This window comes from Podarcis filfolensis (assembly GCF_964270895.1).
Source record: "Podarcis filfolensis genome assembly, chromosome: 8".
Taxonomy (NCBI): domain Eukaryota; kingdom Metazoa; phylum Chordata; class Lepidosauria; order Squamata; family Lacertidae; genus Podarcis; species Podarcis filfolensis.
In genome coordinates, this window is record NC_139611.1 from 16,985,231 (window position 1) to 17,012,833 (window position 27,603).

General features: G+C 45.7%; 1 protein-coding gene and 1 long non-coding RNA gene across 2 annotated transcripts in view; one reads left to right on the forward strand and one right to left on the reverse strand.

Moving 5' to 3' along the window:
- The window catches only part of LOC310769618, a 100,999-nt gene that overhangs the window by 50,592 nt on the left and 22,804 nt on the right, over positions 1–27,603 (reverse strand). The window lies entirely within an intron of this gene.
- Positions 451–20,093, forward strand: LOC310769417 (solute carrier family 2, facilitated glucose transporter member 5-like). Its single transcript, XM_083628755.1, has 13 exons — positions 451–584; positions 3,344–3,425; positions 4,339–4,434; positions 5,444–5,589; positions 6,895–7,019; positions 7,956–8,108; positions 9,520–9,645; positions 11,745–11,932; positions 13,136–13,246; positions 13,817–13,918; positions 16,272–16,347; positions 17,813–17,940; positions 19,841–20,093. The coding sequence occupies exons 2-13, from the start codon at positions 3,357–3,359 to the stop codon at positions 20,057–20,059; spliced, it is 1,539 nt and encodes a 512-aa protein (XP_083484881.1). The 5' UTR covers positions 451–584; positions 3,344–3,356; the 3' UTR covers positions 20,060–20,093.

Here is a 27,603-nt window from a genome sequence, read left to right on the forward strand (position 1 = left end):
GTCCTGTATTAGGGGCTCTTAGCTTCTTGTTTGCAATGTTTTGAGATTTCCTGTGACTGCATCTGGGAGAACTGCCTACAAAAAAAATGTGTCTGTCGGGGGAAATTTGCCCCAAACCCCTGATGAATCTTTGTGAGGGCTTTAAAAATCAGAAACCGGTTTAATCCCCACAACAACCCTGTGAGGTAGGTTAGGCTGGTCCAAGGTCAAGAGCAGGGGATCCGAACCCTGGTCACCTATGTCCTAGTCCAACTTCCCAACCACTACGCCATGCTGGCTCTTTCGATGGGTCTACTCTGAGTAGGGCTCGGCCAGCGACAACCCAATAATAACAATCTTGCATGTGGCTGAGTTAAGGCCGCCTGGCATGCTCACTGCTCAGCTGCTCAGCCACGATGGGATCCTGGTATACCTAATTCAATCACCTGGCCTTCCAACTGCCAACAGCTCCCCCAAATGGAATCTTTCAGCATCCTTCCTCTGATTGGCTCTTGCAATACTGCCTGCCCTTTGATGTCTTTCTTTCAAGAGAAAACAGGGCGGGGCTGATTTCACCCCTCTACTTCCAAGAACAGAAAGCAGTGGTAAGTTTCTGTGCCTTGCATAGCTGTCAACCTTCCCTTTTTGGGCGGGAAATTCCCTTATTCTAGCACCATTTCCCGCTGCTTCCCACTGCTATATCGGATTGTTAGATATCCCGTAGACTGTCCCCGGGACAGGTGAGGCTGCTGATCCCATATTTTCAAGGCTGCTGATCCCTTATTTTCAAATTTGAAAGTTGACAGCTATGGTGCCTTGAGGGGGTGGGTTGGCTCCCTACAGACAGACTTCACCGCTACCCACTTCTGGGACTGTTGACCCAATGGATTACCTTGGAGGACAACTGCTTCGGTTTTCCCTCCATCGTTTCTGACTTGGTTTAAATCTGGGAGTAGGAAACTTGTTGCCCCCCCCCCCCGGTGTAGTTGGATCACGACTCCCACCCCTGCTTGCTGTTGGCCATGCTGGCTGGGCCTGATGGGAGTTGAAGTCCAAGAACAGATGGAGCCCACAGGCTCCCTATCCCTGCCTTAATCAGTTGTAATAAAAAGCCAGAACAGGCACTCATGCAGAGACTGAGCAGAAAGCCTCCTTCTCTGGGTGGTGCTCCCACGAATCTGCCTCTCTGTGTTTGTGATTTCTTTAAACATTCAGGAGACAAGTCACAGGCTTTAAGTATGTCCCTGCCACGAGCATTCACTACCACAAGACATACCTCTAGCTTTTTAGACTTTTTTTGTTTCCCACCCTGGGACTGAAAATATTCAGTGAAAGTGAGCTATAAACACCACTATTAAGTAAGTAAGTAAGTAAATGCATTTTGCAGGAGGGTTTCCAGCACATAGCAGAAATTTAGGTTTGTGCAATTGAAGTGGATTAAAAGGCAATATCACCCCAGTGCAATAAACACATTTTTGAAAAGAAAAAAGGAACAGACTTTTTGCAGCTTGGAAAATGATGTGGAAATGCCTAGAAAAGTGTAGAAGGAAGGAATGCCTGACAAGCAAATCAGGCTGAGTGTTGAGCTCACCATCATATAATCACCCTGCGAACAATGTGGTATAGTGGTTAGAGTGTCAGACTAAGGCCCAGATGGCCAGGATTCAAAAGCCTACTCGGCTATGAAGCTCACTAGGTGACCTTGGGCTGGTCACTGTCCTCTCAGCCTAACCTGCCTCCCAGGGCTTTCATGAGGAGGTGGAGAAACATATACCGTATTTTGTGCTCTATAAGACGCACCAGACCACAAGACGCACCTAGTTTTTGGAGGAGGAAAACAAGAAAAAAAATATTCTGAATCTCAGAAGCCAGAACAGCAAGAGGGATCGCTGCGCAGTGAAAGCAGCAATCCTTCTTGCTGTTCTGGCTTCTGGGATAGCTGCACAGCCTGCATTCGCTCCATAAGACGCACACACATTTTCCCCTACTTTTTAGGAGGGAAAAAGTGAGTCTTATAGAGCAAAAAATATGGTATGTCACTTTGAGCTTCTTGGAGATAAAGGTGGGATGTAGACTGGATAACTTATTTAAAAAATAATAAGTGAGGAAGGTAGTGACATTAAGTTTAAAAAGTTTGAAGAATTGCCAAGTATGTTAATAAACTGGTTGCAATATTATCAACTAAATGAATTGTTTAAAACAGATAAAAAGTTAGGTTTTGGGAACCAATCATTCCAATTGGAGAAAGAGCTGCTAGATAGTAATATTAAGGTAATTTCAGAAACGTATAAGAAAAGCAAACAAAAGATGAGCAAGTGAAATCTTCTATGATACACTGGGCAGTGGATAGCAAAAATGTATAAATCTGAATCAAATATTTGAAACTTGTTTATATATGTGACCACAGCTGCTCGTATGATATTTGTCCAAAGATGGAAAGAAGACAACGTCCCAACCAAAGAAGAATGGCAGCAAAAAACTGTTGGAATATGTAGAAATGGCGAAACTCACCAGAAGAATAAGAAGTCAATACGACAGAGTTTTTGATTTAGAGTGGAAAACGTTTATTCAATATTTTATAAACTATTGCAAACAGATACAATCATTAGCAGGTTTAACATAAAGACGTGCAGTGTGATAAAACTAATTTCGAATATATGGGCTAACTAATAATTAGGCTTAAACTGGGAGTTGCAGTAAAGATACTATAAATATAAGAAACCGCAGAAAGGGAGGAGGGAGGCAGAAATGGAGTTTTGAAATTTGATGTAAAACAATATCTTTTTTGTTTGATGGGAAATGGAAAATGACACACACACACACACACACACACACACACACACACTATATATATATATAGGAGAAAGGTGGTATATAAATGCAATAAAAAAATCGATAAATCAAAGTGAACTCTCAGCAAAGACTGGTGATTGGCATACATTTAAAGGGGACTGTAGCTTGTAAAGGGTTTGGGGAACTGTAGGTCAGTAAGGGGCAAACTATAGTTCCCATTATCCTTTGGCAGAAGCCATAGGGTTTAAATGCGTGGTGTGTACATAGCCATAATCAAACCCCTGCAAAAACAAATCAGGAGGGATGCCCAGTAAACAGGTTGTCAGGAGGAGCTGTTCATGGACCATTTAGTCAAGCATAGGCAAACTCCGGCCCTCCAGATGTCTTGGAACTACAATTCCCATCATCCCTAGCTAACAGGACCAGTGGTCAGGGATGATGGGAATTGTAGTCTCAAAACATCTGGAGGGCCGGAGTTTGCCTATGCCAGGTTTAGCTATTCTTATGTTCTTAAAGAAGTTGCAAGAGATAATAACCGCCTGACAAAATGTCCCTCTTCTTTCCCCCACAGCTGAGACTCAATTATGAAAACTACCGGAAGAAGCATTGATAGCAAGGCAGTGCCGGAACCAAAGCCCGTAGTCCGCAAATGGGTGAGTTTGGACATGGCCAACTCCCTGCAATGCAGGAATATGCAGCTGTCCCACATGGGGATTGAATTTGCAGCCTTGGCATTATCCCCACCATGCTCTAACCGTCCAATTTGACCTAAGAGGCCATTTTTAAAATTCAACCCTCCCACATCAAACAAGTGACATCACACAACCAGAATACTGGGGAGCGTTCTGCTGTTGCACTCAGGTCCTGCTACGTTCTTTTCTAAATGATGCTGCTGGCTCCCAGAAGCCTTTGGTCCAGCAATAGGGGGAACTGTGGGCCTTCTAGATACTGCTGAACCGCAGCTCCCGCTAGCCCTGACTACTGACCATGCTGGCTTGGGGCTGATGGGAAATGGAGTCCAGCAATACCTGGAGGGCCACAGGTTATACACCTTGCACCATAAACACTCCTCCTATGATCAGAACTCTGCCCACACTGCCTTAAGATCCAAGCCATTTGTCTTTCATTAACTATGTCCTATGCATTGATGGGGACACGGGTGGTGCTGTGGGTTAAACCACAGAGCCTAGGGCTTGCCGATCAGAAGGTTGGCGGTTCGAATCCCCGTGACGGGGTGAGCTCCCATTGCTCGGTCCCTGCTCCTGCCAACCTAGCAGTTCGAAAGCACGTCAAAGTCCAAGTAGATAAATAGGTACCACTCCGGCGGGAAGCTAAACAGCATTTCCGTGCACTGCTCTTGTTCACCAGAAGCAGCTTAGTCATGCTGGCCACATGACCCGGAAGCTGTACGCCAGCTCCCTCAGCCAATAAAACGAGCTGAGTGTCGCAACCCCAGAGTCGGTCACAACTGGACCTAATGGTCAGGGGTCCCTTTACCTTTACCTTATGCATTGATGAACGCTTTGCCTGACAGCTGCTCTTATCTGCTGCTTTGATTTCCTGTAGGAGGTGACAAATTCGCTTCTCCGAACAGTGCTGGTCACCAGCTTGGGATCTATCCAATATGGTTACATCCTCTGGGTAGTCTATTCCCCAGTGCTGGTAAGAGGACCCTGCGGCATAGACGGTTTCTTACAACAGGGGCTTCTGACTAAGCTTCTGGGAGTTAGCAAATCATGGAACAGTAGAGTAGGAAGAGACCCCCAGCGGTCATCTAGTTGAACCCCTTGCGATCCAGGAATTACAGCTAAAGTCATCAGAGATATATTCAGGTTGTATCTAGGGGTGGAGAGAAATTTGAAATAGTTTGTGTTTTAAGGGCACAACTACCTAGAATACACTTTCCAAAACAAGTTGCCAACTGGAACACCCTTCAAAATTCACACTTCTCAGAATTTTGTGGTGCAGTGTTTCAGCTAGTGTATACAAAAAAATAAAATGTGTATATTATTAGTGCAGATAAATGCATATATATTAGTTAAAATAAGATAGGCTTCCCACCAAGTTTTACTCAGCGTAGTGCCATAGGGGTCTCCTAACAACTCTCAGAATCCTTAACAAATGAAATCATTTGGTGACGATGGAGCCTTGGTCTCTTGCAGCAAAAACTCGAAAGTGTCTAGTGGGACTTTAAAACAGGTGTGGAGGATCTTTCTTCAGCCCAAGGCTCACATTCCCTTCTGAGCAACCATTGGTAGATGCCGTTGGTGGACAAGGCTGGAGGAAGAACTATTTACAGAAATAAGAAAACAATGAAATGCTTAGGGTTTTATTTTACAAAGTTGAAATCAACTATTTAAAACCTTTTTAAAAAATGAAAATTAAAATCAACGGTAAGCCGAAAACTGGATTCAAACAGACACCAACGCTCTATGTGTCTGTATAGGCTTTCTCAAAAGAAAACGTTTTTAGCAGTCGCCGAAAAGAATACAGTGAAGGCGCCTGCTTGATATCAAGAGGCAGGGAGTTCCAAAGTGCAAATGCTGCCACTCTAATAGAGAGAAGTTCTACATATGAGTATTATGTGGCACCTGCAAGGGTGCCAGTTCCTTCTGATTAGGATGTGTTGTGGATACACTAACCCTGCCCATGATATGATTTCCTCTCTTAGCTCATGGAAGACATGGGTAATGCTGCGAAGAATCCAGGAGAGCAGCAGTATCTGCTCTTCATGCTAGGCCTTGCCATCAGTTTGTTCCCTATTGGAGGCCTTACTGGAGCACTCATCGCAGGAGTCATGGTGGATGAATATGGAAGGTATATATAGATGACCTGGTGATTAGTGAACTTCCAGTCCTAACTTTGGACGTGGGGCAGGTGGGCAGGGGAGTGGGGCTTCTGCTGAGCCCTGTCTCCCCAGCCGAGGCTCGATTTAACTTCTGGCTGAGGAGGTTCACCCTGTAAAAAAGCATCCTGCATTTTAACAAAAGATATTCAGCCAGCTGAAGTAATGCCATCATTTGGGTGGCATTCGACAAAGCTTTTACTCAGAGTAGATCCATTCAAATGAATGAGCCAGACTGAGCGAGCCCCCCCTGATTTCATTGGGTCATCTCTGAGCAAAACTCAGCCAATGACTGCCCTTAGATTTTAATCAGAAATGCAAGGAATCTTGCAAAAGACATATTGCCATTGAGATGGCTGGTGTGGATCAGACACCGCATCAAAGGAAAGAGGTATCCAGCCTCTGCTTAATGGTTTCCCTCGTTCTGTGGACTTTCTCCATGCTAGTAGGGCTGCGTACATACCATGTATTCGAAGCACAAGGCTTTCCCCAAAGAAACCCGAAGACTGCAGTGTACCTTTCACAGAGCTACACTTCCTGGGACCCTTAACAAGCTACCATTCCCAGGATTATTTGGATTACAGTAACTATTGTTTAGAAAGCGCCCAAGTTTTTATTTTGATTTTCCTATTCCCTCCATATCCCTTTTCCTTCCGTGACTTTTGTTGTTGTTGTGGGAGGGGTCTTTTTAGATTGTAAGCCTGCGGATAGGGACTGGCTGCCTTGCTTTGGTTTTACTAAGCCTCCCTGGGATCCCTTTTGGTATAAAATTAAGCTAAACATATGATCAGAATTAAATAAGTCTTGAAAATAAGTAGCCGGGGTGCCAGGTTACAGTGGCGTAGCGTGGGTTGTCAGCACCCGGGGCAAGGCAAGTAATCTGCGCCCCCTAACCCATGGATTTGCGCCCCCTAACCCTAACCCCCAGATGTTGTGCCCGGTGCGGCCGGCCCCCCCTGCACCCCCCACGCTACGCCACTGCCAGGTTATACGGCTTTATGATCCCAATTAATTCCCCTCCCCTCTCTGGACCTGCACCCACCATGTCCTTGGATGATTCTTCTGGGATGAACAAGTTACGCAGGTGTATCTTTGACTGAGCCGGGATTAGAGATTTAACGCTGGCGAAGCCAGGAATCAGCCCACTGAGACACACAACCATCCTAAACTGCTCCTCCTGGCAGATCTTGCTTCCCCCAAAGGATGCAGGGAACTCTTCCAATCATTCCACATGTTCACTGGCCCAGTCATTCCCTTCCTTTCCCCACTCTTTTCAGGAAAGGTGCCTTGCTGATCAATTGCTTCTGCTCCATGGTGTCCGCTATGTTTATGGTTTGCGCCACTGTGGTGCAAGCCTTCCTGTTCACGATGCTTTCACGCTTCATCGTTGGAATAACCATAGGTGAGTTGGGCTACTTCCTGGATTTAGTGAGGGTGTGGGGTTAAGAGAAAAATCTGAGTTGGGAAGGAACCAGTGCTTGCAATTCAAAGACGTCCTGTGCACATATCAAAAGAAGAACCTCCCCACCACCACCTCAATTATTATTATTATTATTATTATTATTATTATTATTATTATTATTATTATTTATTTATACCCCGCCCATCTGACTGAGTTTCCCCAGCCACTTTGGGCGACTCCCAATCAAGTGTTAAAAACAATACAGCGTTAAATATTAAAAACTTCCCTGAACAGGGCTGCCTTCAGATGTCTTTTAAAGATAGGATAGCTGCTTATTTCCTTCACATCTGAAGGGAGGGTGTTCCACAGCGTGGGCACCACTACCGAGAAGGCCCTATGTCTGGTTCCCTGTAACTTCACTTCTCGCAATGAGGGAACCACCAGAAGGCCCTCGGCGCTGGATCTCAGTGTCCGGGCTGAACGATGAGAGTGGAGACACTCCTTCAGGTATACACTGCTTTGGGGAGCCTCCAGCCCATGGGCCAAACCTGGCCCATCAGCAGTGATGTAGCTAACAATAATGATAGCAATTATAAATATTTTTTAAAAGACCGTTTAGAAAGAGCAACGGCACACACATCAGCCAGATTTGGATCCAAGACAGATACCAGCTGCTGAAATAGCAGGTGCCAAAAAGGCAATAGGGAAGGCACGTGCCTGATACGCAGTGGGAGGGAGTTCCAGAGGCTACATGCCACCAAACTAAAGGCCTGATTCTGGCCATCACATGGAATGGACCTCCTGGTAGGATGGCATCTGCAGGATGCCCTCTCTTGCAGAACACAATGACTGGTTGGGTAAGTGGGAGATGTTTGTATGCTTCTATGGCTGTCACATGCCTACTGTGAATAATGCCTTGATTTATCCCCTAACCAGGCATCTTCTCCATCGTGGTCCCATTGTACCTCATAGAGATCTCCCCACTGAACATGAGGGGAGCCATTGGCATGCTGCCTCACTTCTTTCTAGCTGTAGGTGTCCTCCTGGCTCAGCTACTCTCTTTTCCTGAAATGCTGGGGAACGAAGAAGGTAAATCAGAGAGGAGCACCTCTTAGCCCAAAGGTCATGGTAGAATTGTAGAGATTGAAGGTATTGCCAGGGGTCATTTAGTCCAACATGCTGCAATGCTGGAAAGAGTCCCCAACAGATGACTCAACTCCCAATGAAGAAGAGCTCGCCACCTTCTGAGGGAGACAGTTCCACGGCCCCTCCAGTTCCATGTGGTGCTCACAAGCACCAGTGAACCCCCACCAGTATCGCCTATGGTGCCCACAAAAAGTCTTACATGTGCCCACTTGGATCCCAGGATCGGACAGCCAGCGGCCCATCAGTTCTGAACAGAGGAGAAGTACAGTGGTAGCTTGGTTCTCAAACTTAATCTATTCCGGAAGTGCGTTCCAAAACCAAAGCGTTCCAAAACCAAGGCGTGCTTTCCCATAGAAAGTAATGTAAAACGAATTGATCCATTCCAGACTTTTAAAAACAACCCCTAAAACATCAATTTAACATGAATTTTACTATCTAACGAGACCATTGATCCATAAAATGAAAGCAATAAACAATGTACTGCAGGCACACAATCAATCAGTAGCTGAACTGGGTTCCACACAGTCACAAAAACAAAAAAAGAGCCGCAAAAACAAAAACGCAAAATAAATAGCAAAAACAAACAGACCTCAGCGTACCACTCAAAACGGAAGTGTGGCACTCAAACCAGTGTAACACTTAAAACAGAGGACATTTGGCTTCCGAAAAAGGTTCGCAAACTGGAACACTTACTTCTGGGTTTGCAGTGTTTGGGTTCTAAGTTGTTTTGAGTACCAAGGTGTTTGAGAACCAAGGTACCACTGTACAGAGACCTTCTCTCTGTGAGCAAGCATAGTGATGGCTGATGAAGGTGCCTTCCCCTGCCTGTTGATGTGGGGCACACCCATGGTTATGTCTCTTTTCTTTGCTTTTTTTTCCTTTTAAATGTGGCCACCATAACACCATGCCCCCACAACAGCCATTTCCCCACATCCCCATGGCAGCCATTTTGTATTATACCCCCATGGCAGACATTTTGTGTCATGCCACGCTTTCCCTCATGACAGCCAATGGCTAGCACCAATGGCACTTCCCCAAAGGTGCCCACTGACCCAGGAAGGCCATTGATTCCCTCCCTTAGCGTTGGGCAATTCTGTTGTGCCATCTGAGTTGATACCTTTCAAGAGCCAGGGTGGCATGGTAGTTAGATTGTTGGGCTAGGACCTGGGAGGCCAGGGTTCAAATCCTGACTCAGACCTTGAGCCATTCCCAGTCTCTCAGCCTAACCCCCCTTACAGGGTTGTTGTGAGGATAAGATGGGGAGGAAGAGAACCACGTACTCCACCTTGAACTCCTTCGAGGAAAGGTGGGGTGTAAATGTAATAAATAAAATTAATTGCTCCTTCTTGCGCAGATTGGCCAATACTGACAAGTGTCCCTGGAATACTGGCATTATTTCAGACCATTGTCGTTCCTTCCTTCCCCGAAAGCCCCAGGTATCTACTGATTCAGAAAAATGATGAAGAAAAGGCCATGCTAGGTAACCACATACATGAACCACTTACATATTGGAGGGTGAGGGATAATAACATTCAAAGTCTTATCAGTGTTTACCTGAGAAGACAATCTGAGAATACAACTGATAGCGCCTAGTGCTTTTTCTGGATGAAACATGGTGTTGTATGTTTGGTGGGGTGAGTCTGGATGGCCTCTTAGGCAACACTCCAAATCTGTCATTCTTGGTTCTCAGAGAGAGAACAGCTGAAATCATTATACTGAATCATACCATTGGTCCATCTAGCTCGGTATTGCTTACACAGACTGGCAGCAGCTCTCTGGGGTTTCAGGCAGGGATCTCACCTAACCCTTCCCAGCGAGCCTTTTCAGTGGTGGCTCCCCTCTTGTGGAGGGCTCCAGTTTCTTCTTTGGAGGTGACCTCAGTTGTGTTTGTGGGATGTAATCCATTGGTACAGTCAAATGCAACATTCCTTGTTTCCCTAGAGTGGGCACAGGCAAGGGACATCCAGTGTAACTTCCTGTTCCACTGCTCTGGAGCATCCTCCCCCTGCATGTGACCTGGGAGATGGGCGTGGCTCTGGCTGACTCCATAAAAGAGCCGAGTCATGCAGCTGTTTTCTCAGTCTTAATTACTTGCTTCACTTGCTCTCTTGCTTGCTTGCTGCTCTCTTGCTGCCATGCTGCTCTCCTGCAGCCATTTTGTTCTCTTATTAATGTACCGTATTTTTCTGTCTATAAGATGCCCCCATGTATAAGACGCCCCCCTATTTTGGGGGACTCTGATTTAAGAAAATGGGAAAGATCTATCCGTGTATAAGACGCCCCCAAATTTTGGACATTATTTTTTAGGGAAGAAACCTAGTCTTATACACGGAAAAATACGGTAATTTTTGCTGTCTACTGTCACTCAGCCAGCTCTGAACAACAACAAGCAACATGTTGGCTAATAATATACTGACAATATTTTTTATAACACTATAAACAGAAGACATATAATATGTGCATGGAGTCACAAACTAATAAGAATCGGATAAATGTTCCATAACCAGGAATGGTAGGATTGGTAAGTCACTGTCAAGGATCACTGAAATAGAGGCAGAATGCCTTTCCACAGTCAATATCCTATCCAAAATATAGTTGGAAGTGAGTTGGAGCACGGTGGTGCTACGGGCACAACACTACAAACGTGAGGTGATGGGTGCGCCAAATGTCGCAATAGGGTGCAGCAGACAGAACAGTTCTTTCAGGATAATGAACTGCTTCAATGATGGATCTTCACCAGCAAATTAATAATCCCCAAAGGTACATCAAATGGCCATGGATCAGCTATCCCTCAAAAGTAAGCTCTCAGCCAGCAGCACATGAGTTCAGTCTTCATATGAGATGAACTCACAGTTTGTTGTGTAACCACTAAGTAAAGCCTGCCTTTCTGGGATCAAATTGTGAACTGAAATGTGAGTAAACTTTTTGTTACTTTACTCAGAAAGACTCTTGTGTCTTTATTCTTTTAAGCGGGAATAAACTTAACTAAAAGAATCTGCAAACTAGCTTTCAGCTATATTGAGGGGAATTTGCTCTGCTACATCACTTCACTAGCCTGAGTGAAGGAAGGATAATACTTATTCAATATATCCTTTCCTACTATCTTTAACATTCCCACAGTGTTTTCTGTGAAGCTCCATTGAATGTAGCAGAACAGAACACCCATCAATCGATTGATTGATTGACAGGCAATAGAACTAGAACACCATTCTCTTGAAACGGAAGCAGCTTATGTTTGCAGTGCTCCCAAACGCTTAGCTTTGGCGCGTGTAGAACAGCTCCTCCTTGGTGTCTTTCTCCAGAGTGACCCTAGGAGCCAGTCCTCAGTGGCCAACTCATCTGTCTTCACTTAGATTGGCTCCAAGCATCACAACGGGTGAGGCGGAACATCTTCTCAGTGGCCAAAAAGCTGGCTGGGTGTCTCTGGGATGCTGGAGACCAGGAACCCGCTGCAGAATTTGTAACTGGTCTTTGCCCCCCTTCCACTACACCTCTTGTGTTTGGTACTGCAAGAAACTCTCCCCACCAGCCTCCGTCCCCTGCTATTCAAAGGCTTTTTCCATTGCTGCTTCTTTCCAGCCTTGCAGAAGCTGAGGCACAATGAGGACGTGCAGGAGGAGATAGAAGAGCTGCAGCAGGAGAAGATGGCTGAGAAGACGGAGAAGAGCATGAACTCACTTAAGCTGCTGTGCTTCCCAAGCCTGCGGTGGCAAGTCCTCTCAGTCATTATCTTGATGTGTGGCCAACAGCTCTCTGGAGTCAACGCAGTAAGGAAGGCAATATCCACAAGTGGTTAGAACAAGGGAGGGGAAGTGGGACCTTTGGCCGTCCAGGTGTGGCTGGACTACAACTCCCATCAACCCCAGCAAGGACAGCCAATGGCTGCGGGTGTTGAGAATTGGCGTTCCAGGGCACTTCCAATGAAGCTGAGCTCTGGAAGATTCAGGGCGGAGGGAAAGAAGGACTTCTTCATAGATAAACTATGGAACTATGGCCCCACACAGGAGGCCGCGATGGCCACCACCTCGGGTGGCTTTGAAAGAGGATTGGGCAAATTCGTGGCACAGGCAGTGCCGCATTTAGGGTCACAAGCAGTATGGGCGGAGCTTGTTTTGCATCCAAGCTCCGTCAGCCTTTTGGGGGCCCAGTGGCCATGTTTGGAATGTTGAGGGGAGTGCCGTGGGCACCAGTCACAAAATGGCTGCTGGGCAGGAAGGAGACATGAAACAAAATGGCTGCCACATCCAAAAGAGCAGAAAAGGGGGCATCACCCCCCATATGGTGTGTGGATGCTGTTACAACCGCTGCCCCACCAACGGAGGCGGGGAGGAAGGCACCTACATCAGCAACTCTCAACCGGGACAGAAGCTCCTTTATGCTTGTGCTTGGCTTGCGGGTTTCCTGTAGGCATCTGGGTGGCCACTGTGGGAACAGGGGTATTTTTATGTTCTCATGCCCCTTCCCCGTTTTCAGAATGAGAAGGAAGGGTGAGTGTTCAGTCCTGGCTTCCAGTGCCTTTTGGGCATGTTTAAGGGGGCATGTTCAATGCACGAGTCTTCAGGAACTGAGCACAAAGAGCAAACAATCTCAAGCAGATTGTAGATTTTTGAGAGGATATTTACCAAGAGCGTTCACAGGCACCATAAGGGGTACTGGTAGGTACACCCGCCCCTTGTGGGCACGACTGCAGTGACCTTTGATTCCCATATAGTCAGAGATTCAGAGGGTTGCCTGCCTATGTATGTTGGCAACTGCAAACAGTTCTTGTCTGTGCAGAAGAAATGTGAAGAGCTGGATTTAAGGCTGGAAAAGAAACAAAAACGGACCAATTTTCCCATCCCTAGTTTGGAGTTGGAGAGAAAAGATCTTAGGCTTCATTTTGTAGACAGTGCCTCCAAACCCTGAGTCAGCAACAGGACCATCGCCCAGTAAGCTAAAAGTCTCAGTTGTTTTGGTATACTTTTATACAGGTATACTTTTATACAGAGAGAATCTACCTGTCTACAGGAACTGACCTAAATAATGTCCCATACATCCGTGTAGCGTCAAGCGTTGCCATCATCATTGCAGTCTTTGTCGGGGTAAGCCTGCCTTACTTTCGCCTTTTTTTCTGCCCCTTAAAGTCTCAAAGCTCAGTCTGCTCCAAAAGATGTTCCTGCGCTGCAAACATTAGCAGCAGTTTTGTGCCGGCACTTAGGAATACAAGAAGGCACCTTATTCCAAGTCAGACCCTTGGTGCATCTAACTCTGTATTGTCCACACTGACTGGCAGCAGCTCTGCAGGCTTTCAGCCTTTCCTGGCCCTACCTGGCCTGAGCCTTGGAGGGAGGGGCTCACAGCATTGACACTCCAACAGATCTTGCCTCCTCGTGAGGTTCCCGGGGAGATCACCAAGGCAGTATGTTCTTCTGTATGTCCAGCTTCCAGCATCAGCCAAAGTTCATACATACTCTCACTACACACAGCTCCACTTGGCTCCCTGTTCTCTATCAAGGTGAGGTGGTAAAAGACCCACCCATTTGTTTCTGAGCCCTCTCTCTCACCCCCATTTTAAACTTACTAAGAACCCTGCAAGGTTGGTTAAGCTGAGACTGAGTGCTGCGTCCTTCCTTTTTCACATGCTTTCTTTCCCTTGCTGTTACATTCTCTAGATATTTTACATTGACTCAATGGGGCGAAAGTTCCTGCTGCTCCTTGGTTTCGGCATGTGCACCATCCTCTGCATCGTATTAACCATGAACCTTGAACTTCAGGTTGGTTGGTTTTTTCTGAACTCTTCAAGCACCGATGTCCTTGAAAGCCAAGCGTTACTCCGTTGATTGCTCCTTGGCTATGTGCACGCTAGCAACTGAAAGAGCATCACTCCTTTTGATGGCTCTTTCGCTGTGTACGCATTAACACTTTGAAATGCAGCGACGTCGCTTCTCTTCTGCTGCGTTTCAAGTTGTGTTTTCACATTGCTGTACACACCAGAGAGGAGGCACCTGGTGCATATTGCATGTTGGGTTTCCCCACCTCTGCAATCCACCTGCCCCCAGACAGATGAAGCTGTCATCTGCGTATTTATTTCTTTCACAAAATTTATATACCACTTGTTCATTAAATTGGGACGCGGGTGGCGCTGTGGGTAAAACCTCAGCGCCTAGGACTTGCCGATCGCATGGTCAGCGGTTCGAATCCCCGCGGCGGGGTGCGCTCTCGTCGTTCGGTCCCAGCGCCTGCCAACCTAGCAGTTCGAAAGCACCTCCGGGTGCAAGTAGATAAATAGGGACCGCTTACCAGCGGGAAGGTAAACGGCGTTCCGTGTGCTGCGCTGGCTCGCCAGATGCAGCTTGTCACGCTGGCCACGTGACCTGGAAGTGTCTGCGGACAGCGCTGGCTCCCGGCCTATAGAGTGAGATGAGCGCACAACCCTAGAGTCTGGCAAGACTGGCCCGTACGGGCAGGGGTACCTTTACCTTTACTGTTCATTAAATTAAAAAAAAAACCTCAGAGTTTCACAATAGGAATAAAACAATGAAATTATTAAAACAGTTTAAAACCACTACAGTCGTACCTTGAATCCTGGACACCCTGGAACTCGAACGTTTTGGCTCCCGAATGCCGCAAACCCGGAAGTGAATGTTCCGGTTTGTGAACGTTCTTTTGGAACCTGAACATCTGACCGGGCTTCCACGGCTTCTGATTAGCTGCAGGAGATTCCTGCAGCCAATTAGAAGCTGCAATTTGGTTTTCGACTTCCAAGGTACAACTGTATCTTTAAACCTTTATTAAAAAAATTAAAACATGTGCTGGCATTCTACATGTCACCTAAACAGTTGAGCTAAGTCTGGGACCTTTTGCAGACCAAGAACTGCATGTCAGTGGTGGGTGGGGCTGGAAGCAAAAGTAGGCTGAGCAATGAACTCACATCATTTGCCTTTGTAGAGTAGGCTGGTTTCTGCACACACCTTCCCAAACCCCTTCTCTCACCTCCTTCCAGGCATGCAAGAGGCATGATCAGAGTTCAAAGAGCACATTTCCAGCTGGGCAAAAACACACTGAAGGAGGGTGTGTGGAGCAAGGCTGATATGGCCTTGGAATAGGTCGCAGCTCTCTATAAATGAGTGTGAGTGATCGAGGCCTCGCATTAACGTCACTCCTATTTACACAGTTGATACGTGGGGACCATACCTTATCAAAATGGTCATATTTGGTTTGGATAATAATAATAATAATAATAATAATAATAATAATAATAATAATTTATTATTTATACCCCGCCCATCTGGCTGAGTTTCCCCAGCCACTCTGGGCGGCTCCCAATCAAGTGTTAAAAACAGTACAGCATTAAATATTAAAAACGTCCCTGAACAGGGCTGCCTTCAGATGTCTTTTAAAGATAGGATAGCTGCTTATTTCCTTCACATCTGAAGGGAGGGTGTTCCACAGGGTGGGCGCCACTACCAAGAAGGCCCTCTGTCTGGTTCCCTGTAACCTCACTTTTCGCAATGAGGGAACCGCCAGAAGGCCCTCGGCACTGGATCTCAGTGTCCGGCCCTCAGTCTCCACTCCACGATGGGGTGGAGACGCTCCTTCAGGTATACAGTACCTTCAGGTATACAGGACCTTCAGGTCTTCAGGCATACAGGACCGAGGATTCGAACAACCCTTCTGTGCAGCACAAGGTGCTTAAAAAAGGACCAGATCTTTCCCTTGCTATCCCATCAGAGATGTTCCTCTGACACTGGCATGTTTTCAAGAAGGGGGCCAGGCCCCCCCAAACCCTGCGGCAATCCTCAAGAGGACGCACCAGGACGAAGATGCTTGGCTGTACCACGTCCTTTTGAGAATCGCCAGGGATGTGGCAGGGTGAAGCATGTTCGCAGGCCAAGTCAACCTGGCCAGGTTTGGGGGGGGTGTCATGCGTGTGACATCATGCACATGTGGTGGGCGCAACTCATTTTGGGTGCAACTCAGTGCCACTGTCCTCTGGAGTCTTCCCAGTCGGAAGTGATCTCTCCTGAGTAAACAGCGTCTGACTTACCAGTAGTATCAGCGATTACATCAAAAGCACTTTGCCCAAACCTAGCAAGCTTGACATGCTCCCACAACTCTCTCCAACAGGGAGATGCCTTGTGGATGTCTTACGTCAATGCGTTTCTCATCAATATTTTCCTCATGGGACATGCCGTCGGACCTAGTAAGTGCTCAGGTGATACGCAGAGTTCCTTGGAGGAGGCGCAGGATGTGAAGAGCAAAAGGTTTCAAGGATCGAGGGTGGTCAGGCATCCAAAGCCTTTATTTATCCTCAGCCCCTTCCACCACAGTGTGTCAGGAGCCAGAGTCAGGTGTAGATCAGCAATAAAAAAAACACAGTGCCAGCAAAAACTCTTACAAAATAGTGCAGCCCTAATGATCCCAGCAACTCTTCCCTTTCCAGTGAGGTTAGGCCGACTCTCTCCTTGTCCTTCCACTGGCTGGTGAAGACTGTTTTATTCTGGCAGGCCTTTGGGAACTGAGTGTTTTGTTGTTGTTTTTAAGGAGAGGGCTTTGGTGTTTTTAGTGTTTTTATTATCTGCATTTTAACAAATTTGGGGCTTGTTTTTTTTCCATTGTTTTAATCCTGTTACAGTTTAATGCAGAAGTCAGCAAACTTTTTCAGCAGGGGGCCAAAACACTGTCCCTCAGACCTAGTGGGGGGCCGGACTATATTTTGAAAAATATGTATGAACTAATTCCTATACCCCACAAATAACCCAGAGATGCATTTTAAATAAAAGCACACATTCTACTCATGTAAAAACATGCTGATTCCCGGACCGTCCACGGGCCAGATTTAGAAGGCGATTGGGCCGGATCCAGCCCCCGAGCCTTAGTTTGCCTACCCATGGTTTAACGTAATGGGATTAAATATGAGATTACAGTTTCGTAAAATCCCTTGAGTCCCAGGTTCTGTGGAAAGAGCAGGGTACAAAATAATAATGAAAATAACAGTAGATGGGTTTCCAATACTTAAGAACACTGATCTACCGGGCTTCGTAGTGAACCGCAGAAGTCCCACGATCCTGTTTTCTGTTGATGTTTGTTAATGGTATGTTCAGCAAATCTCCGAATAAAAGTAGTTTGTAGCACTTTACATGAAAAACCCATTAAAAAAATGGAATGCCATTTTGAGGGCAATGATTTTATACAATTAATGATTGTTTGAAAGGTTTCTAATCTGCTTTTCAAGGGGGGGAGACTTCACAAAGTGGTGTAGAAAATAAGCATCAAAGTATGGCCCAACTTTAAAACTTTTTAAAAATCCACTTTGTGGTTAAAATATATATAACAACAAATGACCCCAACAAAATACCTCAATGTATGGGGGGGGTGGTTCTTGCTTTGTTGTTTTTGTTTTAACTATTTACTTGCGTTTTTACCTTGTATTTTACCCTGCGAACCACCCTGAGATCTTGTCATGAAGGGCAATATATAAAGCCAATAAATAACGATGACAACAACAACGAGAAAATAAAACAGATAAACAGTTAAGCAGTTTACTAAAAAACACAGTAAAGACAGAGGCAAGATTAAACCACTTAAAAAAAAAAAAGTTCTCGTTTTAAAAAATAAAAATAAAAAAATCTCCTCCCAACGAGCAGTGAACCCTTTTCTCTACGCAGGTGCTCTTCCCAACCTGATAATAGCAGAGATTTTCCTTCAGTCCTCGCGGTCCTCAGCCTATGTGGTCGGGGGATTTGTGCATTGGTTCCTAAACTTCTTCAGCATCGTGACCTTCCTCAATATACAGGTGAGTGATTCTGGTGGTCCGTGGGTGTTCTGAACCTTCTACAGCGAAGGGCTGTAGCTCAGCAGTAGAGCATCTTCTTGGCACGCAGAAGGATGTTGAGGACCTAGGAAGCTGCCTTGTCCCTTGCTAGTCCATCTAGCTAAGCACTGTCTACACTGACTACCAGAGGCTCTCTAGGGTTTCAGACAAGGAGTCTTTCTCAGTCCTACTTGGAGTCGTCGGGGGTTGAACTGAGCACCTTCTACATGCAAGGCAGATGCTCTGACACTGAGCTATGGTATTTCCTGTAAAAAAAACAAAACAAAACGTAAGATTCTAGTCCTCCTAATTCTAGCTAAAGCGTTGAATAAGAACATAAGAAGCTGCCTCATATCAAGCCAGACCTTTGGTCTAGCTAGCTCCGTAGTGTCTACACAGACTGGCAGTGGCTCTCCAAGGTTTCAGAGAAGGGTCCGCTCCCAGTTTTACCTGGACTTGCCAGGGATTGAATGAGGGTGGTGCTGTGGGTTAAACCACAGAGCCTAGGACTTGCCGATCAGAAGGTTGGTGTTTCGAATCCCCGCGATGGGGTGAGCTCCCGTTGCTTGGTCCCTGCTCCTGCCCACCTAGCAGTTTGAAAGCACATCAAGTGCAATTAGATAAATAGGTACCGCTCTGGCGGGAAGGTAAACGGTGTTTCCGTGCGCTGCTCTGGTTCGCCAGAAGCAGCTTAGTCATGCTGGCCACATGACCCAGAAGCTGCATGCCGGCACCCTCAGGCAATAAAGCGAGATGAGCACTGCAACCCCAGAGTCGGCCACAACTGGACCTAATGGTCTTTACCTTTACCTTTATCCCCGAGCCACAGTCATGGGCCTAGCCTGGCGGGGCAGCTCTCCTCCCCTCCCCCCAAAATCAAGTAATTAAATAAAAATACTTAAGTAAAAGTATAAATTGTAGAAAGATATTGGCAGATTTTTTCCGAGCACTTGGGGTCAAAAGAAAGGAATTGGAAACAACTGCTGTTGCGACATTTCATTCCGAATCTGCTAGACAGAGCCAGACAGAGGATGATGACAGGTAGGTGTTCTGCCCCGCCCCCTAAATCCTGGCTACGCCCATGGCCATAGACCTTTCCCACCTTAGGTAGGATGGAGAATGCACATTTCATGCCTACCCTCACCTAGTCCCAATACTTCCCTTCTGGGGTGTTACTAGAGAGAGAGAGATGGAAACCCAGCCTTATATGAGGAACAGTTGAAGGAGTTGGGTATGTTTAGCCTGGATAAGAGAAGACAGAGCAGTGATAGAGAATTGCAGAGTTGGACTCAAGTGTCATCTGGTAGCTATCTTCAAATATCTGAAGGGCTGCCACATAGAATACAGAGCAAGCTCCCCACCCCCGCTGCTCCAGAGGGCAGGGCCCAAACCAACGAATTCAAATGGCAAGAAAGAATATCCCAGGTAAACATCGGGCAGAACTGTCGACAGTGGAACCAACTATCTCAGAGGATTCTCTGGCTGTAACTTCTGCATTGTAGCAGGTGGTGGGACCAGAACACCCTTGCCAGGCGGGTCCCTTCCAACTCTACAATTCTATGGTTCTACGAGATAACCCGGCCTTGAGTTCCTTGAAGGAAAAAAGCACTGGGAAATATAATGTGCTAAATTAATAAGCTTATGCCATTCTGTGGGTGGATCTACACACAGGGGAAAAACCCCCACTATAGATAAGTCATAAAAATTAAATCTTTATAACAAAAGAAAAAAAACCTCTATGTAAAATCACATAGAAAAGTTTCCTGCTCTACAGCGCCATCTGGTGTTGCATGTTTATAACACATTTAAAACTCAGTTTTTTGACTCATGTTCCTGAGCCCTGTTTCTCTCTCTGTGTGTTGCTGCTCCTGTTCCTATCCAGAAATACATTGGATTCTTCAGCTTCCTCATCTGCTGTCCGATATGTGCTGCCACCTTCTTTTTCATCTTAAAGATGATCCCAGAAACCACGCACCAGACTTTTCTGGAAATCAGGAAGCAACTGCCCATCTACGTGGCCCAAAGGCAAATCACCAAGATGGAGCGAATGCCGAGGAGAAACACCAGGCGGGCGTTGGGAGAGGGGCAAAACCCAGTGTAGCATTTGATTATAAACATTTATAATTGAGCCATGATCCCAAGGGAATCTCTACGGTTGTCCTTCAGCTGTCTCAGCACCGTTGACACGCCAGTATTGAGGTTTTGCCTCGATTAATTCATTGCCCACCCTCCACCCTAAAGTGTGGGCTCCAAACTTAGGTGGGGTCCGAAAAATACACATCTAAAGGGTCAAAAGCCCAGGTAGACAGGTGCATCTTCCCCATTTGATAGAAACTGCATAATGCCAGGCACATCGCTGTGGGGAGTGAATTCCACATCTTAGCGGATGACACAAAAAAGGGGGGGTAGCGTGGGGTGGGTGGGAGTCCATGGCTCCGGGCACAGATTTCTGGGGGGACATGAGGTGAGGCAATCAGGTGCGCCTACAACAGGCTCCTTCATCAAGGCCTGAGCCATTGGGGGGCAAGGCAAGGTGCACCCGGGCTTGGCCTTCAGGGCCGGGGTGGTAGTGGCGCTTCTTTCTTCTTGTGACCAGCGAAGGAACACCCGCGTACCCCCCACCCCTGGGCTGGCTGAGAGGAAGGGAGTGTGGGCCCTGCTGCTGCTGCCTATTGAAAAGAGGTGAGAGGCTCCACCTGGACAGGGAGGGCGAGAGGCAGGCGGGGAAAGAGCAGTAACGTTCTCCGGTCAGACCATTGCGGCTCAGTTGCTCCGGTGGCGTCAGCGGTGAGGGCTGGGATGGTGCGGCAGGCTCTGTTCAGCCTCCATTAGGGCGGTTCATTAATTTATTTATTTTTTTAATTCCTGCTCCAAAGGTCTTATCTTACTACACATGGGATTACCGTATTTTTCGCTCCATAAGACGCACTTTTCCCACCTAAAAAGTAAGGGGAAATGTCTGTGCATCTTATGGAGAGAATGCAAGCGGGAGGCAGGCAGGAAAAGCCCCCAAGAGCCACACACACCCTTCACGTGGCTCTTGCGGGCTTTTCCCCAGCGACTGGCCGCGTCAGTCCCTTCTCCCTCCTCGTAGAAAAGCCTGCAGGAGCAGCACGCTCTTTAAAGGGTGCACCAGCTTCTGCTGGCTTTTTTAGGAGGTGGGGGAATTCCCCAACCTCGTAGAAAGGCCCGCAGGAACCGCGCACCCTTTAAAGAGCGCAGGGCTCTTGGGGGCTTTCCCCGAGGAGGGAGAAGGGACTGACTGGATGCGTCAGTCCCTTCTCCCTCCTCATAGAAAAGCACACAAAAGCTGCACGCTCTTTAAAGGCAGCCCCTCAGTCCCCTCCCCAACCTCCTGGAAAAGCCCCCTAGGGCCGCACTCCCTTTCACTAGCTGCGTGGAGCATGTGTGCGGCTCTTGGGGGCTTTTCCCCCCAAGGAGGGAGAAGGGCAGTCCATCAGTGACAGGCTGCCCTTCTCCCTCCTGGGGAAAAGCCTGCAAGCACAGCACACACGCTCCACACGGCTCGTAAAAGGGAGCACTGAGCAGAGCCTGGGATGCATACAGGCTCTGCTCAGCGCTCCCTTAAAATTTTTTTTTTTTCTTGCATTCCCCTTCTAAAAACTAGGTGCCTCTAATGGTCAGGTGCGTCTTGTGGAGTGAGAAATACGGTATATAGCTATATCTGAAATTTCATGCATATCAGTTAGTATCTTGACCCTCCTCCACGAAAATAGCTGTTTACGTGGCCGTTTTCCTATGTCGTGAAGGCTGAAATTTCAATTCAGCGGAGCAGGGTCAAGATATTAACTGGTATGCATGAAATTTCAGATATAGCTACCGTATTTTTCGCTCTATAAGATGCACCAGACCACAAGACGCACCTAGCTTTTGGAGGAGGAAAACAAGAAAAAAAATATTCTGAATCTCAGAAGCCAGAACAGCAAGAGGGATCGCTATGCAGTGAAAGCTGCAATCCCTCTTGCTGTTCTGGCTTCTGGGATAGCTGCGCAGCCTGCATTCGCTCCATAAGACGCACACACATTTCCCCTTACTTTTTAGGAGGGGAAAAGTGAGTCTTATAGAGCAAAAAATACGGTATATAATCCCTAGTGTAGTAAGATAAGACCTTTGAAGCAGGCATTTTTTAAAAAAAAGTTTTTTTCTGAACCGCCCTAGCCTCCGTGCCCCATCCCGGCATGCCTCCCCCATGCTCCCACGCACCTCGGCCTGCCTACACCCACCTGGGCGCCAGCAACCCACGGTACGCCACTGGACACAAAGAAGGCCGTCGCCCTACCTTACATAAGCAGGCAAGTCTTTAGCATATGCGCCACCGGGGTGCAAAGATCTGCCCAGCGCCACCAAATTTAGTTTAGCCCCCAAATTAACTTTTATTATGCTTATGTCAGACACCACGTTTACGCCTTATCTCTTGTTTACGAAAGAAATGCGGAAAAAGAAACTTTTTTATGTGCTCATGTATTTACAATATGCTTATACTTCAGTATACAACACCACCACACTTAAACTTATAAGTATTGTTTAGGCACCTACTTAGGAGAAACATCAGTCGAGTCAAAGGTGCCGCTGACCCCGCTGCCGCATAGCAGCTCAATACAATATGTAACGTAATATTTTGATGTAAGAGTTAATTTCATGTGCGTGGCGCCGCTGAGAATGACAAGCGCCGTTGTTGAGTCTGACAAGCGCCACCGTTGTGAATGACAGGCGCCGCCACTAGCGTGGCGCGTCTTTGGTAAATGAGTGCACAAAGTCGAAGGTCCTTTAGTGAAACAGTAGGTATACATTTCAGTAATACCTAGGTATATACAGTGGTACCTCAGATTACATACGCTTCAGGTTACAGACTCTGCTAACCCAGAAATAGTGCTTCAGGTTAAGAACTTTGCTTCAGGATGAGAACAGAAATTGGGCTCCGGCGGCGCGGCAGCAGTGGGAGGCCCCATTAGCTGAAGTGGTGCTTCAGGTTAAGAACAGTTTCAGGTTAAGTATGGACCTCCGGAATGAATTAAGTACTTAATCTGAGGTACCACTGTATGTATTTTGTTTTTCTTACTTGATCAAAATTATTTATTATTTCATAACAGGTAGATGCTTAAGAGCTTAGGCGGTTTCAGCAGCGGGCACCTGGCGCCCCCCAGAATTTGGCGCCCGGGTGCCCCGCACCCCTTGCACCCCCAGGTAAAGACGGCCCTGTATGTGAGCATCTGAGGGCAGAGAAACCACTAAGAGGATGGAGGTGGTCTTTCAGATATTTGGGGCTGAAGTCATTTAGGGCTTTAAATACTCAATTGAGCGCCTTGAAGTGGCTACAGATCAGATCCCGTGAATCTGCTCAGGAAGCTGAGGTCTGCAGATTCCTCTTCCACCCACAGATTGTCCCCATGAGAACTATAAGCTCTACCCGTGAGCTGTGGCCTCTGAGCAGCAACTTCTTTTTTGGTTCACAGTTAAGCGTGGGGCCTGTTTGTTATTACCCTGAGCGCCCGTCTTTCAAAGTGTCTCGGCAAACATTATCCAAAAAAGGTCACATTAAAGCATTGCTCGTTGAAGTGGCTTGCAAAGCGCGAACCGCAATGCAGGAGTCAAATAAGAACAGAATAACTTGCCCCAAGGCTAGGGATGAAGGAGAGAAATTTGATTCTGTTCACGTTTAAAGACAAAACGCCCAACTTTCAGAAACAATTCACAAACAGAAGCACAGCCATGCTTTGATACTGGCGATTTCCTGAATTTTGCAATGCAGTTGTGCATTGTGCAAAAATGCATATAAAGTCTGCATTAAAATGTACCTATTATAGAAGGTAGCATATGAAAAGCCATTTATACGTTGGGGAAATTCACCCACCCATTTCATTTCACAGTCTGTCTCCGGTAGTAGACAGCCTCCGAACCCCCACAAACACAGCATGGAGACAAACATTCCCCCCCTCTCTGTCGCCAACAGCCTTTAGTGCTCGGCGGTTATTTTGCCTTTCTATATGGCTCATACGCACTGATAAGACTTATTCTCCATGAATTGTTTTCAAAATCCGTCTAAGCTGGCAAACCTTAATCAAGCGTATAATCCAATTCACAATCCACATAATTAAGCCTGGATTTCAGAATGAAAAGTCCAGTTATCCATTGCTTTTGGCAGACACTGTCTATAGTTGGAGAGAAATGGGGGTGGGGTGGGGAGTAGATCAGTCCAATGGTCCATCTAAGTCCCGCATCCTGTTTTCACTGGGGGGGAAGCAGATGCTTGTGGGAAATTCAAGCACAAGAAAACTCTGCCCTCCTGCAGCGTCCAGCAACTGGTGCTCAGAAACATTACATTACAGAGCACAGACATTGTGGCCGTTAGCCATCGATAGCCTTCTGCACCATGAATTTGTCTAATCTTTTAAAGTCATCCTAGTTGGTGGCCATCACTGAAGAGTTTAACTATGTGCTGCATGAAGAAGTCCTTTTTTTATCTGTCTAATAATAATGATGATGATGATGATGATTTATTATTTATACCCTGCCCATCTTCCAACATTCATCATCACTGGATGTCCACAAGGCTAATGCTAAAAATCTAATTTTAAATTGTTGTAGAATGCCCTGGGACCTACTGGTGAAGGGTGAGCAATATTATTCTCATTATCATCATTTATTGTGGATCAGTCCTGTTTAGTGCTTTTTAGGGTGCAGGCTTGCTTTACAAAATTCTCTCTCATCCTCAAATAGCCTATACCAGTTAAAGGAAAAGGTGACTTTTGAAAGCCACCTCTTGAGCTCTGTGGCTTTCAAGAGGGAGCCAGAGGACCAGAGAACAGGGTGGTTGATCGAAAGTCTTATGTGCAAGAGTGGCAAAGCATCTCTGTGGAATTAACCCTTTGAGCTACGGTTGTCAACCTCTCTCAGTACCAAGGAAATATAACAGGCAAATAGAAAGAGAACCTACCCGAGTGATGCCGACACTAAACCCCACACATACACTGAGGAAAATAATACATGTTTTACCATCACCACCCTCTCTTTCTTCCCAACCTTAATACTGCATACAACACTAATGTCTCACAACAAATGTAACTGATTGTAGAAAACACAGCCTGAAAAAAAGAGACAATGCACGTACTTTTGTAACCTAAGGAAAACTTTAATAAAAATTATATTTTTAAAAATAAGTGGTTGATAGATGCTACCTGGTTTAAGTCATTAAAAAAAATTTTATTTACTTTTTTAGATGTACATCTGTGGGCGGGGCTGTCTCGTTTTAATTGATTCCATGTATGCCACTCTGGGAGTCTTTTTGGGTGAAGAGCTGGGTAAAATGCTCTCAAGTCGTACCTTGGTTCTCGAACAGAATGCGTTCTGAGAGTCTGTTCAACCCCCGGAACCGTTCGAAAACCAAGGCGCGGCTTCCGATTGGCTGCAGGAGCATCCCACAGCCAATCGGAAGCCACAGAAGCCGTGCCAGACATTCGGCTTCCAAAAATTGTTTGGAAACCGGTATCTACAAATATGGATAAGTCGCAGAGACAGGTTGTAACTAAAGATGGCAGACTACCAAAAACCTTTTTTGAATTGACTGACAATATGGACTTGATTGACATTTGGAGAACCAAGAACCCCCTTGGAAGAGAGGGAACATTCTTCTCTGAAGCCAACATGACATGGACAAGAATTGACCAAATATGGATAACTAGAGGACTGGCACCTAAGACTCGAAAAGTGGAAATTTGCCCAAAAACATGCTCCGACCATAATGCGGTGAAGATGGAGATGAAACTAACACCAATCGGTTCCTTCAGATGGAGGATGAATGACACCTTATTTAGAAATCAAGAGGTTACCAAGAAGGGCCAAAAAATCTTGAGAGATTATTTTGAGATAAATTTGAACACCACGGTGGAAAAAAGAGTAATCTGGGACGCAAGCAAAGCGGTCATGAGAGGGTTTCTGATTCAACAGAACGCAATAAAGAAGAGAATTCAAAATGAGAAAAAAGATAAAGTCTTGGAAAAAATAAAAGAAGGAGAGAAGAAATTAAGAGCGAAACCAAAGTCGCAAGAGATTCTGAGAGAAATAAAACTATATCAAGTACAATACATGAAAATGATAAATCAGGAAGTAGAATGGAAAATTAAGCAGATGAGACAAAAGACATTTGAATCAGCTAATAAATGCGGGAAATTGCTAGCTTCTCAGATGAAAAAAAGACAAAAATTAAACACCATTACAAATTTGGATGTGGAAGGAAAGAATATACAGAATCCATTGGAGATTAGAAAGTGCTTCCAGAGATACTTTAAACAACTATACACACAGGGCCACAGAAAGAGACTGACTTAGACCAATTTTTAAGAACAAATGGATTACAAAAAATCTCTCAAGAAAATAAGATAATGTTGAATCACAAAATTACAGAACAGGAGGTTGAAGGTGCCATCCAGAACATGCAGTTGGGTAAATCTCCAGGGCCGGATGGTCTTACCTCCAAATACTATAGATCTCTGAAAGACTGGTTAATTCAGCCACTAAAGGAGGTCTGTAATGAAATTCTGGAGGGGAAAAAGGCGCCAGAGTCGGGGAAGGAAGCTTACATTACACTTATTCCGAAAACTGAGTCTGAAAAGACACAACTAAAGAACTACCGCCCCATATCCCTGCTTAATGTGGATTACAAAATTTTTGCTGATATCTTGGCTAATAGATTTAAAAAGGTATTAGTTGAAGAGATACATAAAGATCAAGCCGGCTTTCTCCCAGGTAGACATTTGTCTGACAATACGAGGAACATAATTAATATTTTGGAGAAGCTGCAAGTGAACATCAATACCAAAGCAGTTTTAATTTTTATAGATGCAGAAAAAGCTTTTGATAATATTTCTTGGAATTTTATGAAGAAAAATCTTCAGGGAATGGGGGTGGGCCAAGGGTTTGAAAATGGTATAAGTGCAATTTACTCAGAACAAAAGGCTAAGTTAATAGTTAATAATGTGATGACAGAGGAATTTAAGATAGAGAAAGGGACACGACAAGGCTGCCCAATTTCCCCATTGCTTTTTATTTCGGTTCTGGAGGTTTTGCTGAATATGATTAGAAGGGACCATCTGATTAAAGGTATTCAGGTCGGAGCCAAACAATATAAATTGAAAGTTTTTGCAGCTGACCTAGTTTTGACGTTACAGGAGCCAGAATCTAGTACGATAAGAGTATTAGAATTGATTCAAGAATTTGGTCATGTGGCAGGATTTAAGCTGAACAAGTCAAAAACTAAAGTGCTTGAGAAAAACTTAACACCGATTGAGAAAGAGAGGTTTCAGAAGGAGACTGGTTTAACATTAGCTAAGAAAGTTAAATATTTGGGGGTTAATATGACTGCTAAGAACTTAAACTTATTTAAAGATAACTATGAGAAATGTTGGATAGAAGTGAAAAAAGACTTGGAAATATGGTCAAATTTGAAGCTTTCCTTGTTGGGTCGAATTGCAGCTATAAAGATGAATGTATTGCCAAAAATGTTATTTTTGTTTCAATCATTGCAAATATTGGACAGGATGGACTGTTTCAAGAAGTGGCAGAGAGACATTTCCAGATTTGTCTGGCAGGGCAAGAAGCCTAGAATAAAATTTAAAATATTAACTGACG